General features: G+C 41.9%; 1 protein-coding gene and 1 non-coding gene across 4 annotated transcripts; both read right to left on the reverse strand.

Annotated features, from left to right (window-relative positions):
- Nucleotides 1-1,262: 1,262 nt before the first annotated feature.
- On the reverse strand, nucleotides 1,263-9,202 carry sertad3 (SERTA domain containing 3). 3 transcript variants are annotated; one of them, XM_035383896.1, is made up of 2 exons: nucleotides 8,631-9,202; nucleotides 1,263-4,755 (listed from the first exon to the last, which is right to left on the reverse strand). In XM_035383896.1, the coding sequence occupies exon 2, from the start codon at nucleotides 4,744-4,746 to the stop codon at nucleotides 3,931-3,933; it is 816 nt and encodes a 271-aa protein (XP_035239787.1). In that variant the 5' UTR covers nucleotides 4,747-4,755; nucleotides 8,631-9,202; the 3' UTR covers nucleotides 1,263-3,930. The 3 variants fall into 3 exon arrangements, with proteins under 3 accessions (XP_035239787.1, XP_035239786.1, XP_035239785.1); XM_035383895.1 differs by having other exon boundaries at nucleotides 7,355-9,200; XM_035383894.1 differs by lacking the exon at nucleotides 8,631-9,202 and adding an exon at nucleotides 6,137-7,344.
- A 320-nt stretch (nucleotides 9,203-9,522) lies between these two features.
- trnae-cuc lies at nucleotides 9,523-9,594 on the reverse strand. Its single transcript has one exon. It is a non-coding gene; the product is annotated as a tRNA-Glu (tRNA).
- Between the last annotated feature and the right edge of the window lie 7,173 nt (nucleotides 9,595-16,767).

Raw genomic sequence — 16,767 nt, forward strand, 5'->3', positions numbered from 1 at the left:
ACTTGTAACTTACGCACCTGTGATCTATAAATCTCAAATAAACTTAAAATTGACGGCACCTGAACGTGCCTTACAATCGGCAATTTCCCCTTATATAATGCTAGCATAAATGAGGGTTTAGTCAGGAATAACCATGGACCAAAAGAGAAAATAAAACTTTTTGGAAGATGCGAACGCAGCGATGGCAGAGCAGATTGAAGACAGGCAACATGTATTATTCGGTGGACTAAATAGTGGGTTGACAAACAAAGCCAAACAGGAAGCTTGGGAGTGTGTCGCTGCTGCAGTGAACGAGGTGGGGCAGCAAGGCAGAACTGTGGCTGATCTGAAAAAGAAATGGTCTGACCTTAAACTGCAAGGGGAAAAAATAGCCATACATAACCAGCAGGAAATTCACTTACGTCAAGTCTAGACTTTGCGTAGAGATAAGATCATTTCCACGTCAAAGTAAGGTTTTATAAATAACTACTTATACGGGGTTTTCTGCGTAAGTCATACTTAAGATCAAAATTGATGGTAAGTCTGTTTTATAAATGAGGCCCCAGTTGTCTTAAATACATTAATTAATGCAATAAAATATGGTTTGCTGCGGTCCCATTCTGCAAAACATAAAACTGCCACGCGACATCGGTGACTGCTTTTATTGCATGACATTAAGCAGTGAGCACGCGCCTTTTACAGGGCAGTTTCACAATAGCCCTCCTTGCTTAAAAATAGAACGCAGGCTTCGCGCCCAGCTGGACTTCCATTTTGTCCGGTGAAAACGTGCAATAGGATGCGAGCTGGACACGTAATCAATCAAAGGCGGAGCCTGCAAAAAAAACGCAGACTCCATTTGCCTCGAGCGGGGAATGCGGAGGAATCTCATCCTGCATTCGTCAGGTCCTCATGAAATCGTAAAGTCGGAAATGTCCGATTTTACCACCGGGAAGTTACATTCGAACGGCCGTAAATACCAGGGGTAACTCGAGTTAACCAGTGACGTATCAATGTCCTAACCTTGCTGTGAACAGTTGCTGGATAATATGAACAGTGTACCAGGTTAATAGTAAATACATCCATACGACTTTTATTTATTTAACCAACATAATGTGTTTACGCAGGGGAAGTAAGAACTGTAGGGACAAACACTTCAGTGAAGTCAATATAAACTTAAATGTGTGAAGTTATTAGCCGAAGCCACGAAGTTTTGAGCATTAATTTCCCCAGCATTGAGCTCATCCTTTCACTGTATCCCTCAATAAGATCACAATTCATACAACTTTTTCAATGTAATATATTTTAATTACGAAAGTTATTAAAACAGGAACAGTTTAACACTTTGTAGTGTTTGCATAGACAGCGTACTTCACAGTAACTCCAGGCTTTTCCCCATTCTCCCGTGAAGGTGCGACTCCTGCCATCTACTCTTCTGAGCACTTCATCCATAAAGAGGTGTTCAGTCACACAAAATAATTTAAATTTCAAACATTATCAGTCATTGTGTAATAAATAATTACAAATTCATTTCCCACAATGCTTTGCTTGGCTTGATCTAAACATGTAGAAATGACTCATGCTTAGCATTATGTAAAGCACTGTTGCAGAGGTTTCAAATAAAAGCACCATTTTCAAAATAACTACCTTTTAAAAATACTCAGATCTGCTTTATATTACAATCTGTAATGAGGAACAAATAACAGTACACGTAAACCATTTTTTCTCTACAATGGCACAGTGTTGCTTATAAATAGCACAAATTAATATTAAACCAAAATCGTATTAACTCAATAACATTTTTCCCTCATTAACAGTAGCTGAGTCGGCTACTAATCAGCCATTGACATGGTTGAGAAAGAGAAAGTTGTTGTAGTTCAACATGACAAATTTGCAAAGCCACGGAAGAAATGTCCGTTAAATACAGTACTAAGTGCAATTTAAAAACGGCATGAAACTGAGGCCAAACCTCAATGTTAATGCTAATACACACCACATTTTTTTTTAAAAGTCCAAAGCATCTGTTTTTATGCATAAACCAGGTTTTTAAAGTTCTTAATTTGGTTTTACAGTATGAGCAAAAACCAGGGTTAGACAACATGAACAAAATAAAAACACCGTCTATAATAAATTTTCAGACAGGAACTGACATGTGGCAAACACATCTCATCTACTTAGAAATGTTCACTGGAAAACCAATTGCCGGTACAGTTAGGCAACTAGCAATAAGCCCTAATAGGCTCATTTAATTCCCACCTTGCAATACAGGTTGATCCAAATTATATCACAGAACTGCAGTCCTTTCTGAACAACTGCTTTTATAAGACAAGTGTGCCTGTCCCTTTCAAATGGCCCAACATGGCAGAGAGTATCAGAGCTGTACATTTAGAAAAATAGGACACACACACACACACTTCAGGAATACGGCTTCACCTGGCTCTCCATTAAAGGGAACACAATGAAACTAATACGGATATTTTTCATCAAAGAACGCCCTGTAAAACTGGCATCGGATACAAAATTTGGACTTCCTGGTTCTAGGAATACACGTACAAGACCGCTACAAACGGCAGCATCCCTCTGACAGACAAAACCTGCGGAACCTCCGTAAAAGAGTGAATGTGCTGAACGTTTATCCTGACGAGTATCAATCTGCATCCCCGGCCTGACACAAAGCAAGCCGTGCCCTGCAGAGAGCAGGGGCACACCCGCCGAAACCGGCTGGACACGCCCGCTTCTGAAGGAGGGCTCACCGGCTGCACAACGACAATCAGCGAGAGGCCAGCTCCAATCAGCCACGAGGGCCTGGCGCCAGGGGCAAGAGGGCACGGAAGGGGTGAAAATGAGGTAGTGCGAGTATCGGAGACTATCACGCGGCAGAGCAAAATACTGCACTTGTAATATTACGCGTCTCAGCATCAGAGTGGTTGTTGTGAGGGGGATGTCAGATTTGAGGTGCCAGGAAAACCAACTGGAATTTCTGTTTTGCAGACGGCGGTTGGAAGGAAGGGTCGGGCTCTTGTAAACAGAGGGAGTATCAGCCCTCTAATGATCACTGCCCGACTTGCACCCGCATAAGCAGGTGGCATTTTAAAGCAAGGCCAGCTTCCTCGCGTGAAAAGAATATACATAAATATGTGCACTTCATTCGTAAAAATATAACAATATATATATATATATATAACAAAATATAATTCACAGCTGTATTCATCTACGTATATACAGCAGTTTCTTAAAGTGGCAATAATTTGTATTTTTGCCCATATATTGTGAAGTGTTCCAATATCGCCATAATATTTGTTTTCCATTTCCGTATATAATTTCAGTATATTAAATTTTTTGTTAGGTCACCAGAAATGTCACGGGTCAAATTCTGAGCCGAACTCGATGAAAGGGAAATCTTCACAGAAGACAGACCCAGTATTTCAGTGTCTGAAGACAGACCCAGTATTTCAGCGTTCCTCCTTCACATGGCCAACAGCACAGCTGCCTGAAGGACGGAGTCGGCCATTAAGGAATCTCTCGAGTGACCCTGACACAACCACATCCACAAATTTAACCGCCTGGTAACTGTGACACTTTGAATATTCAGTCTCTATTCTATGCTCAAATCAGAAAGTTCAGTGCATTCGCACTGAAGCATCCACGATCCACCTTAAATAAAGCGTCTTTAGCAAACAATAAGGAAACAACTGCTAAAATACAAAATAGACTACATATCTTAAAAGGCACAAGATTGCTATCCCTAAACTGTATCTCTCATATATAAAAATTATGTAGACTTTACCAGTACGACAAGAACTGTAACTGAGTATTTTTCATTATTCACTTTGCTTCTAAATACCTGCATATATCATATTTTACTTTCACATGACTGTCTCAATGCATTTGTGCCCTCTTCAGTCTCGTCTGGTTTTCAGTTAATTTTTTAAAGGGAACACCGGCTTGGCAGTCTCAGGACCCCACCAGTATCTCCATGATGTGCTCGAGGTCGTTGAGGTCGCGTGCGCTGGGACTGTGGGGGAAGGGCGAGGCGGCGGAAGACGCGAGCGCCGGCAGGAACTTCAGCAGCTCGTCGCCGGCGGCGCCGGAAAGGGTCCTGGCGCCCAGGGGGGCGGCGTCCCGCTCATACGCCGACGTGTCGATGTCCAGGAAGAGGTCGTCCAGGGCCACGTCGCGGAGGTAGCTGGACCGCATGACCTCGAGGCTTCCGAAGACGGCGCCCTCCGGTGCTCGGCAGCCCTCGCTGCACCGCTCCGCCCTCCGTGGCCCGGCCCCGCCCTCCCGCCTGGGCCCCGCCTCCCCGGGGAGGTTTTCGATGGACCCCAGCGGCGGCCGCGGCACCGCCAGGCCGCCATCGATGACCGTGTCCAGGTCCTTGAGGATGGAGCAGACGGCTGAAGACAGGGAGAAGTCCTCCTCAGAGGACAGGGCCATCCAGTCCTCGCCGGCGTCCTCCAAGCCCACGGGCCGGCTCGAGGCGGGCGGCCGGGTGGGAGGGGCCTCTCCCTGGGGGTGGGGCTCCGGGGTTCCTCTCGGTGGCGCGGGAGGCGGGGCCTCCTGCCGGATCTCCTCCTGGATGTGCCGCAGGGTGTTGGTGATCAGCACCGAGTGCAGAAGTCTGGGCTCAGCCAGTGTCTGACAGCGCTGGAACTTGTCCAGTGAGAGGTCCAGCACGGATTGCCGCTGGAGCTCGTACACCACGCTGCCCCGCTCTGCGCTGCCCCCTTCAGGAGCCTCCGGGAGCTTGCGTTTCTGGCCCTGGCCCATCACCTCAACCTTGGGAGAAATGCGAGCCAGAGTTAGGGCAGACTAGATAAAGGTTCAGACGCATCCAATCACATGAAATCTGTGGAAATCCTCATAGATCACACTAATATTCTGCTGTTCTGCCCACGCCACTGCTGAGGGTCACAGACCTGAAATCACTGGATTTTACAAAGACAATTTCATGCTGTTTTTTTTACGTTCATTAGAATGTTCTATACATACATACGACACACAAGGTTTTATTCTCCATTTTATCATTTATTTTAACTGTTAATCATATTAAGTCTCCTACCAAACATGTCATTCGGGATAACAACAATGAATTTGGAAATTATTTGATTACTTACTTTTATTAGGGTCAAACAGTTTGTAAATAAGTATTCTATGACTCCAACAAATGTGTACTTCAAATAAATCGAAAATGTATTAGACTCAGACTCGATTTTCGAGGCAGAAAAACCGGTGTATGAGACTCCTCTCATTATTTCCACCAGTGGTGTGGGTTGTATAGCGCCTTTAATGAGTTAGTCGAAACTAAGTCATGTCAACAGGTCAGTGATTTTAATGTGCACTGTTTTGAATTTACCCCGTATGGACCCCTGAACCCAAGGCGCTGTTGATATTATGACGTAAAAGTGAAATGGGGCTATTGAATTGATCACAGCCCTGCTCCACTTCGCTCAAAACGCCACCGTGAATTAGAAAGAAACGCAAAACCTGATCAAAATGTGATTCTTTCGCTCGGGCTAAACTTGAGGTTGATCATAACTGCTCATCTTCACCGTGCACACACAGACCGCGTAACGCCGCACCCGTCCGCCCACATATTAGGGACGAAGGGAGGTTTAGTAACGGTGGAGCCGAGTTAGCTGTAGCGGAAATAAGTAAACAAACAAGCTAGCTATGAACTTTAGTCCACCAGTCAACACGTCGTTTTATACTTCGCTGAGTAGAAGCTAGACGGCAAGTTGGCGTTAGCCTACCCATGTGCCAAAATGTTTAAATATAGAAAGATAACACAATCTACGTTAACTAGCTACATTGCACTGATCATCTTCCATTGATGCAGCCAAGCTGGTTTACTTAGGTACTCACGGTTCCTACATTGATCGAACGCTGGCTGATGGCTTTAGTAAAAGTTGGGGAAAAAATTCGCCAGCGCCACTACGTTTTTCAACGAACGGTATGGCTTAGCTAGTAAGTCAACTAAAAAACGAGCAGTCATGATTTATCTAATGCGTAAGATATCCAGCTACTCACGGCACCAGTGCATGAAGATTGGATTTGTAGGCTAGATAACCAGATTCCTTATATAAAATAGATCCAGTAACTGCGAACGGCGTAAGGGAAAATAATAAAAACTTGAAAAACGTATTATGCATGTACTTACCTGTACAAGAAGTTGCATTAGTTCTCAAATTAGCAATCCCGGTACTAATCAAACGACATTTGATCTGCGCGTTTTCCTTCCCGCCTGCAATTCAAGCCGGACACCGAACATACTGCGCACGCGCTGATATGCCTTGTGGGGATTGTAGTTTTTGTTTCAACACGGCACATACCCCGCATACAGCAAAAGAGAACTGAACCTTTCACTAAAACATGAACTGTCCTGTTACGGAATGTTATCGTTAATGTAACTTATAAATAGGCTAAATCGTGAACCATGATGTTATACAATAACGGATAACGGAAGCTATCTTAGAAAGCCACATTATTTTATCGGGTCTCGTCATTAATAGTATTCCCAACCATCATCGTTTCTTTATTTATATACGGTATAATGCTTTTCCAGATTAGCAGAAGCACATTTGCCTGTACTGTTCACAACCACGTAAATGCAGACTGGCAAGGATAATAGTATGCACTGCAACATAAAAGTGAGTGAATATGTTCTATAAAATGTCTATAAAATGTCAAAGGCTGCAGGTTGTGTATAACGTGTAACGAATCAATAAGTTTGAATCTCTTCGTAAAACAAGCTAGAGTGGACATAGCTACGTGTGATATATCACAGGCTACACACTGTTAAACCTGCACACATGCGTACTAATATAAATCATTCGGTTCATTTAAGTTAGCTCATTATTTCTAACATCATGGCCTGTGTTTTACGTATTGGTCTGTAAAGGACACATTCTTTACCATAACTGCAAAAGAGAATGACACAGGACGCACAAAGCCAGACAGCGCTATAAGCCGTATTCTTACAGCATTTCGCGATTGCACATGTGCATTCTCTAGGCCACAACAGCAAACTTAGAAATTATGCAATTTATGTAAACTTGGATAAATATTTGATGTGTGGCACCTCACGTATGGCGACACCTGCCTAACCAAATCAGTATCACGGTCTACTTTTAATATTTCAAAATATGCAAAAAGATATGCTGACTAGCTAGCTGGCCACATATAACATATTCTTTTTTGAAAAATCACCAAATCATTTCATTTTTTACTATCGTAGAAGCTCTCCAACACTGTCCCAGATAACGTTAGCTGCTTAGCCAATACTTACGTAATGAAGAGCAAGTATGTAGCGAGCCGTCATTTTGAGCTGGTTACACATTTTCAATTTAAACTGTAAACTGCTGACGACTAAATTTACCTTTTCTGTGTGCGGTCCGTCTTCTTACTCAAGGCATCCAATGATTTTTGTCCTTCCGAACAAGTGATAAAAATGGAATTCCTTGGCAATCCAGCGAAGGTGAATCAACCATTACCCTTAGCCTCAGCGCATCACTTCAGTTTCAATGTTGTTTGCCTGCCCCTACAGAGTCCCAATGTATAGTATAGTAGGCTATACAATGCTTTTTCATACTAGGACAAACAGGAGAAGCTCCGCCTCGTAACCGAATGCCTTCTATGCATAGGCTAAGCAGGAGAATTGCTTTAACTTTCTGTCATCTGATTGGGTTAAAAACTGTCACTCTAAATTAAAATTCCCTTGACATTTTTCCCTGCTTTCGCTGCATGGAAGAAAAAGGAAACGTGTTGGTTCTAGAGCTTTTCTGGTTTTTTCACTTGTGCCAAAAGAACGAGTGATAGACCTAGCATTTTTTTTCAGAACAGCAGGGCTGTACGCTTACTTTTTTTTAGGTGGTAGCACTGGTGCTAGTAACCTAAAATTTTCAGTAGCACAAAGAAAAATTTAGTAACACACACAGGTGGCGGTTAAACTCGTTTTATTGGTCAAAATTCATTTGATTTGATTTAAAAAAAAAAAAAATTATTTACTGTTGAATGACATTTGAACTGTAGTATTATCAAATCATTCAAGCTTTATTTACATGTGCGCTTTACTTTGTAACAGCAGAGCAGACGGTCTAACAGCTGCTTACTTTTCAACCTGTGGCCACAAATTACAGGATATCTAGATGTGTTTCTCTGACATAAACATGTAACCTATTCTTTAGTACGAACTCCAAAGTGTTTACATGTCACATCTACATGCATACAGACAAATTAATTATATAAAACACTCTTGAAGAGTGTGACATACAGTATTTACGGAACGTGAGCTTTTTCCTTATTTCACAAACCATCTTAGCTCAAAATACAGGTCTCATTTACCTCAATCTTACAAAATTCGTCAACAAAAACAAACCTTTTACAACCTCAAAGTACACGTAAAACCGATGTTTAGCTGTCACACACTATTATGAACTCACACAATTATTTTCAGTTGAAGAAAATGTCCCATTGCAGCGAATCAAAACATAAACAAAACCAGCAAAGGGGCCAAAGTGTTTCAACACATGGGGAGCCTAACAGCAATCATGTAGCCGGCAAGGGTGACCTCGTGGTGAGAGCGAATGTCTGAATGGTTCTTTACAAAATAAAAAACAAAACAAAAATATTAAATATTAACTACCAAAAAGTACCTTTTCATTTTCGTTGATGTCTGAATAGTTTAATATCTTCTTAATATCTTCTTGTGGTTGTTGTTCATGTTGTTGTTAGCTGGCGTAGCTCGTAGAGAGATAGAGCGCAACGCGTCATACTCTGAAAACCACGCCCACCGGAGAGGAAAACAATCGGCGCCACAATATGCATCCAAGGGCTGAAACCCTAACAAAATGCCTGTAGCTAGCTAAAAACATTAGATTTAAGCATGTCAAAGGATTATTTTAGCACCATATGTCTACCTGCGTTAGTCTAGCTCTAGCTTGCTACTTCAGTGTAGCGACAACGTCATAACGGTCTCTGAAAAACGGTATTTGCCTTATTGGCTCGGGGGGCTTCTGGTGAAACTGATGCAGAAATGAACTGTAGTTAAAACATGGCAGCTAGAACTTAACTAACGTTAGCTACTTATTACCTGCAATTTTATTAGCGCTAGCTAAGTAGCTATCATTTTAGCTTCCCCTTCTTAGCCATCTACAAGCTTGTTGAAACAACGTCGCTAGGCAACTCCAGCGAACAAAACTGTCGCACTGTACAGCGCTGAACAGTCTTCTGAAATGTGTTATGTCCTGTTGCTGAGTGTTTGGTGCGTTGTCAAATCAGTTGTGGAAACGGTGGAAAGAAGGCTGCCCACCAGTAGCAAGCATTAGTTACGTAGCGAGCCGTGAGTCGTCTTTTTGACGCGAGCAACTGCTGAAGTTGACTAGCCTTGTGGATTTATTTCAAGATTTATTTTAAACCGTTTGGTATTCTTTCATGACATAATGAATGATAAAAAAAAACATTTTATTTATAGGGATTTACTTACCACACGGATTCGTTTATTAAATACATATTTAAGTGGGTTACTTAACCTAAAGAAAAAGCTCATTCCCTGACCGGGAATCGAACCCGGGCCGCGGCGGTGAGAGCGCCGAATCCTAACCACTAGACCACCAGGGAAGCTATTTTGTATGCGCATTGACATGAATATTCAAAAATTAAATTGCAACGTTCAGTCGGCAAACATGATGTTTGAAAAAGTCGATTTATTGTATTAGTCAGGCTAAAACGGGACTTTTAAAAATCATGTAAACATCGTAGTCCGACTGAAATCGTACGATGTCGAATTTTTCAAAGTCGGACTAACATACCTAGATAATCGGACTAAAATTGGCCTAGGCATTCTGCATATGTTCCGTAATTTACACAGCAAATTTACGCTCACGGTGGCCAAGCGGAATCGAAAACGTTTCAGAAAATATATAACTTTAAAAGATTTCATTCAATCTTCTACTGGGACTTTTACCGTTTATTGAGGGTGTGACTGAAAATTTCGGTGCCGCTGACTATAATCGAATGTTTTTTCACATTCACATTCAAAGTAGGCCTACGTTTTTATGGGTTAGTGCTGTCCGATTGTACTTCACATTAACCTTGTACGGCGATAAATAAAGACTAACCGCATATTACATTACATGCTAACATTACATTACCACGTAATTATTGTCACTTCTATCACCACTGTAATGAACTAAAAAAAAAAAAGAGGTGACGAACGACCTTTCTGTGAGAAATGCATTGTCAAGATCACGCGCATACACTGCTGGCGACATTCTAAAGCTCTGTTTTGCCCTCCCTAGTATCATTGCGAAAAAAACACATTTCTGCACGGACAAGGAGACCAACTTCATGCTATCGCACCTGAAGGAGTTAAATATCCTAAAATATATGGATGGAAGAAAAACGCGGAATGACGAACGAGAGGTGCCTGCCAGACCCAAGCGGCCAAAACCAGACTTCGTTTTTGAAGCTCATTTCCTGGTGTTGTAGTTCCTGGTTGCTCACTAGCGCCACTACGGATGGCTCCAGTATAGGTGTTTTCATATCCGGTTTCCATGTAAGTCTACGGTACAAATGCGATCAAAATACAAAGTCAATAATTTTTTCTCACAAGAACAAATAGTCATAATATGTGTATTTTATTCGTCTTATGGCTGTCCATGGGTCGATTTCATGATTTATTGCGTCATTTGGGCACAGTGCCAATATTTGTTCTGGACCAATGAGGTACAGCTTGCGTCACTTCCGGATTACTGCTGAGGACTGAGCTACAGTAGGGGCTACAATCTGTGGTCACTGGGGTGGGAGGTGGCGTCTCTTGGCCTTGACATTGCGGCTCCGACCACGGTCCACCTGTGCGAAGTCAGAAAATGCAGGCATCCCATTTTGTAGTGGTTTCATTATAGCGTGTGCTATTTACAGCTGCACTAGACGACCATAAAATAATCCTCCTCTGAAGTTTTGCGGTAGCCGAGTCATTTTTACTATTTCCTTTAGCCCACTTAACCAAATAATTAGTTGGCAGAAAGCTTAATCAGCTAACGCTTATTTGCTATATGTGGTAGTCCAGTAGCCTGTGCTAAAACAGTTCGCAACTTCGGCTACCAAGCCATTTGACTAGCTAGCTAACCCTAACCGGCAAATATTCCATCTGTCAAACGTGTTTGACGGCTTGTCAGTCGTGTACATTCCGTAAATGTCTACCTGGGCTATGCTGCACGAATGTGACAAAGCTGGAAGCTAGCAAGAATTTTTTGTCTTTATGCAACAGGTGGAAAACTTGCTCTTCAAAGTGCGTTGTCATATTTACACGCCTGTAAATCAGTTATTAAAATACTTGGTAGATTTGTTAATCACCGCTGACAGTGTTAATTTTTATTCGGTAAAAAGTGACTTGCGAACGATCGGTCAGCTAGCGTCACCCAGCAAGTAAACACCACAAACGGCGATGGAGTAGTAGTAGCAGTTAATGGCTCATTAACTGACTGTGGCGAAAACCTACGACGATAACTTGCTTGGTTAACAGCAGGTCTACCAGACAGTTATATGAAAATGAGCCTAGTCAAACCACCAGTAGTCTACACATCTCTGATTGATTGACCATCAGTGCAGTCGATGTTCTTCCCCTGTAGTTCATACTGCTAATGCGTGAGCTAACCACGGATAGCTTACCTAGCTCACTGGCAAGCTGATATGCTAGCTAAGCATATTCGTTTTGCCGAGAAACATAAACTGAAGATAACTGAACATAATTGTATTATTAATGTCATACATATAACGTGATTACATGACACAGTACAGTCACGGATGGAAATTAAACTCCGTAAACATTTGATCATATTTTAAAACATAACGGCAGACAGTCAGCTAGCCTCAAGTTCGTTCTGCAATCGTTCGTTCAGGTTGATGGGCTTTTCCGCACCGGACTGTCAATCACAAAACACATTGTAAAAATCACAAGACCGCTTAACTCTATGGTTTTGGCTCCAAATCGAGAACATGGCCGTGCCCGCCATTGAGCTTCAAAACGTGTTTTACAGACCCATGGAGAGGCAATGGGTGACGTCACAGTAGCTTTGTCCATATTTTTTACAGTCTCTGGCCAGACCCCGCAGGGCATGTTGGGATTGCCGGCGGCGCGGCGAGAGGCGGCGAGCATGGACATATTGGGATGGCAGGTATGCCATCCCGCCAAGTTACGCCTTGGCGGGTATACTTGTAGACGTATATAGGCCTTTGGATCGTAGGTCAACGTCGCCGCCATAGTGGTCCAGGCAAGACTGGCCTGTAAACAAATACAAGTAAACGGGGGAGCGGTTTTTCTGGATAAAAAGCACTATAACGTTTACATTTCTCAACCGATTTCAATAAATGCATTGCTAGTGTGGGAAATAAATATAGATGTACTCAAAAAACACAAGCCCATTGTATGGGGAAAGATATGTAGTTAGAGAGCACAGGCCCAGTGTATATGGGAAAGGAGTGTATCAATGAGCACCAGCTGTCTCCTCCCTAACGTATCATCCGGCTAGCAAAGGAGGAAAGATACAGTTGGACCAAGGTCGACCTTGGCCATAAGAGCAACAACCGGCAGCAGGGGAGCGCTTCATACTAAATAGATGCGATAAGAACAAACACATAATACACACATAATTTCTGCCCTGCTGATTAAGCTGTATAAAGGCGCATTTGTGAAACTAACGGAAGCTTCTGCCTTTTCTGGAAAATGTGTTGTCAGAATATGTGATTTATGATGGGGGAGGGTGAGTCGAGCGGGAGACGAGCACTAGGGAGGGGCTGATAAATAATGGTGTCCGAGAATTGGGTGTCAGATAAAAATAATGATGTCAACAACATTACGTAATTAACAAAAATTAAGTAGGAAGTACTAGATTTGAGCTCCACAACAGGAGGAGCTAAGATAGGATAAAAGGGAGTGTTCGGCCCCAGGGGAGTGTGTATGTCTTGTGTGTCTTGTATGTCTCGTATGTCTGTGTGTGTGTGCGTCTTATGTGTTTTCTAAGAGTGTGTGTTTTGGGAATGCTTGGAGAATGATCTGATGTATTGTCTTTACTTATGAGTGACTGTTAATTGTACTGAACTGCGCAGATCAGCCCGGGTTATTTTATGTAATCTTTGATTTACTAACAATAAACCCAGTTGCATCAGACTCTGAGAAGTGTGCATCTTTTGAAGAAGCATTCAACAGTGTGGAGGAGAGCGACCTCGGCGTTTCTGGCCCAGGCCAGGGCCCGCTTTTCCCGACCACACTAGCTAACTTGAGTAGGATTGTAAGCATCAAATAACCCTGATTGTAAGGCTATCTTTGCTTGTTAACTACCTACCAAGGTTTTATTGCAAGTCGTGTTTAGATTTTGAACAAATTAAACTGAACATAACCACAATAATTTTAACCTGGCAAGCTGGCTAGAAAGTAATGAATGTATTATTAATTTTAGCTGAAACGTTTTTCCATTGGAACAAGCTTGATTTCTTGCTATTTGCTTGGTAGCTAACATGAGTAGGGTTGCAAGCATAATTTATCATTACTAGTTTTGCTTGTTAACTAGCTACCAGTGTTTTCTTGCAACATTAAATTTGTGTTTTGATTTATTATTTTAATACATAACATGTCCAAATTGCCCCAAATAGTTTCAGGCTAACCATTTCTAGCATCCTTTCTAGCTATGTTAAACTGTAAAATTATTGTGGTTATGTTCAGTTTGATTCGTTCAAAATGAAAACGAATGTCTATGGCGGCGAGGCCGCGGGGAGATCATAGACATATATGCAACTCAAGTCAAGTAAATTGTCCCTATTTTTTTCTAAAATTAGTTCCACATTCTATCGTTCCACAATGGAGGACCTAACTCGTAACTGCCGTATCGGGTTTCCCAACTTAATAAAATCTCCTACAGAGACACTGTTAAGAGGAACGCAGCGTGGAGAAAAGTCTCTGTAATTGTCGGTGGCTCTGCTATATATTTATATGAAACACGATATTAAACCCGGTCAAAATTTAACGAACACAACTGTCTGTCAAAAATAGGTGACACGCCCACAAACAGCCGATTGTGGGGACGCGGCGCCAGGCGGCCGTCACCGCGTATAGTGTGGCTTCAGTCTCTGCTTCAGACACACCTCTGTCAATAATTCGATTCTTTCCGAGTCATGTAGGCTTTATTGGGACAACGACAACAATCCAATTAAATCTCATCTTTGGCCAAATCGAGCTATTAATATAGCTCGATTTCAACTGTGCATGTAAACGTACTGACTGCTTGCATAGTCTGTTCGCGCGACAAGGAATCTCATATGGTGTGTTGCCTGCCTGGTGCCCAGGTAGGAGATCTGGAGCGTGCAGACAAGCTCCTGGCCAGAGCAGGGAATAAGCCAGGCGTAATGGATCATATAGGAGCCAATGACATAGGTAAGGGTAGATAAAAGGTTCTGAAGGACAAGCAGAGTAAGTAGATTAAAAAAAAGAACCTCCCCTGTAGTTTTTTCTGGAATACTACCGATACCAGGAGCAAGCAGTGAGAAGCAAAGTTTCATATGGCAGTTTAACGCGTGGCTACAGACCTGGTGTAGGAAAGAGGGGTACAGATTTATGGGGTACTGCTGCACTGAGCCAGCATACAGTATGCTTAGGGTAGCACAAGTTTATTTATACTAGGGACATGGGCAGGGAGGTTAGAGAGTGAAAAGGGTAGGGATTCTGACATGTCTTTGTTTACATGCTAGAAGTATAAAAAATAAATCTGTGGAATTTGCGACTGTTATGAATAATAGGCTATGACATAGTTGAGATTACAGAGACATTGGGGAGCTCGGGGAAGGGGATGGGGATGAATATAATATAGACTATAATATAGAAGGGTACAGACTTTAGGAAAGGTAGATGCAGTAAGAGAGGTCGGGGTGTCACTCTATGTAAAATAAAATCTTATTGTGAAGGAAATTCCAGGAATTGACCAATTTAGCCCTAGTGAGGATATTTTGATTAACTTCAAAGGTGAACATGAGAAGGCCCTTAACATAGGCGTATGTTACCGGCCAATAGCTTCAGACAGTCGTGGGAATAAAATGCTCTATGGAAATATAGTGGGCTCCAGAATTATTGGCACCCTTGATAAATATGCACAAAAAATGCTTAAAAAAATGCTAAACTAAAAAATAATACAGTTATTGACATAAGCTTTATTTTCCAACATGTGTAAACTAGTGTGCTTGATTAATGATTCATTGGAATCAACCAAAGCCTTAAATTTTTTAAATAAAAAAAATATTTCCCCAAAAAACAAGTTCCACAATTATTGGCACCCCTGGTTTAATACTTTGTGAAAACGCCTCTGGCAAAGACGACAGCCATGAGTCTTTTCCTATAATTTGTGAAAAGGTTAGAGAACACATTTGGAGGGATTTTTGCCCATTGCTCCATGTAGAACTTCTCAGAATCATTGATATCTTTGGGTTTGCGCTTATGGAGCCCCCCTCTTCAGTTCAGACCACAGGTTTTTGATGGAAGACTGAGATGGCCATTGGAAAACATGGATGTTGATTTCACTTTCTGTTTAGATTTTGATGTATGCTTGGAGTCATAGTCCTGCTGGACAATCTACCTATGACTTAATCCTAGCTTCTTAGCAGAGACAACCAAATTTTCTGCCAGAATTTCCTGGTACTTTGTTGAATTCATTGTGCCATTGATCTAAAATAGTGCCCCAGCACCACTGCCAGCAAACCATCTCCAAAATATCAATGACCCACCTCCATATTTGACCGTAGGTATGAGGTGCTTCTCCTGTATGCATTCCTCTTTTGCCGCCAAACATGTCGATGGTGTGTATGACCAAAACGTTCAATTTTGGTCTCTTCTGACAATAGCACTCTCTTCCAGTCATAATTCCAATGAGGTTTGGCAAGCTCCAGATTCTTGGTCTTGTTTATTGCGCTCACTAAGGGCTGTCTTCGTGCCACCCTTCCAAAGAGTTAGTCGGTATGGAGGTGCCATTTTATGTTTTTTTTTTTAGACTTGTTGACCGCAAGAAACAAACCAATCTCTGCAATTCTTGAACAGTGATCCTTGGGTTATTAATGGCCTCCCTCACCATCTTCCTCACCGTCCGTGGGGACACCATGTACTTGCTTCCTCTTCCTGGCAAATCTGCAACCATTCCATATGTTTTACACCTTTTTATTATTGCCCTTACAGTGCTAAGTGGTATGTTTAACCGTGTGCCTTTTTTCGTACCCACTACCAGACTTGTGACGGTAAATTACCATCGGTCTCTTCTGAATTAACAGTTATTTGGCTTTTCCCATGCTGATGGATGACAAAGGGATTTTGTATGCCTGTTACCTCATTTTTATTCTCTAGTGAAACCGGAAGTGATGGAATGACACAATATAGTTAAGGTTAATAAAAGTGAGTTGAAATAGCAGTCTCCCCAGTGGATGAACAAAGCTATTGGGGAGAGTTTGAGAATAAAAAATAATAAACATCATAAAATATATAAAGGAGACAGTATATAGAGTAATGAGGCTGAATATTGTAGTATGTGTGCTAAGGTTAAAAAAGAACTAAGGGTAGCAAAAAGGCTCTTTGAAAGGCAAAATGCCCAAGATGCAAAAAGTTAATTCTAAATGTTCCTTTCACTACTACATCGGGAAAAGGAAAATCAGGGAGGATGTCAAGTGCATTACAATAAAGATGAAGCATTGCTGTATAAGAATAAGGATATTGCTGATGGCTTAAATAGTTACTTTGTTGAGAGTTTTACTGGAGAGGAG

This window comes from Anguilla anguilla, chromosome 12 (assembly GCF_013347855.1).
Source record: "Anguilla anguilla isolate fAngAng1 chromosome 12, fAngAng1.pri, whole genome shotgun sequence".
Lineage (NCBI taxonomy): Eukaryota > Metazoa > Chordata > Actinopteri > Anguilliformes > Anguillidae > Anguilla > Anguilla anguilla.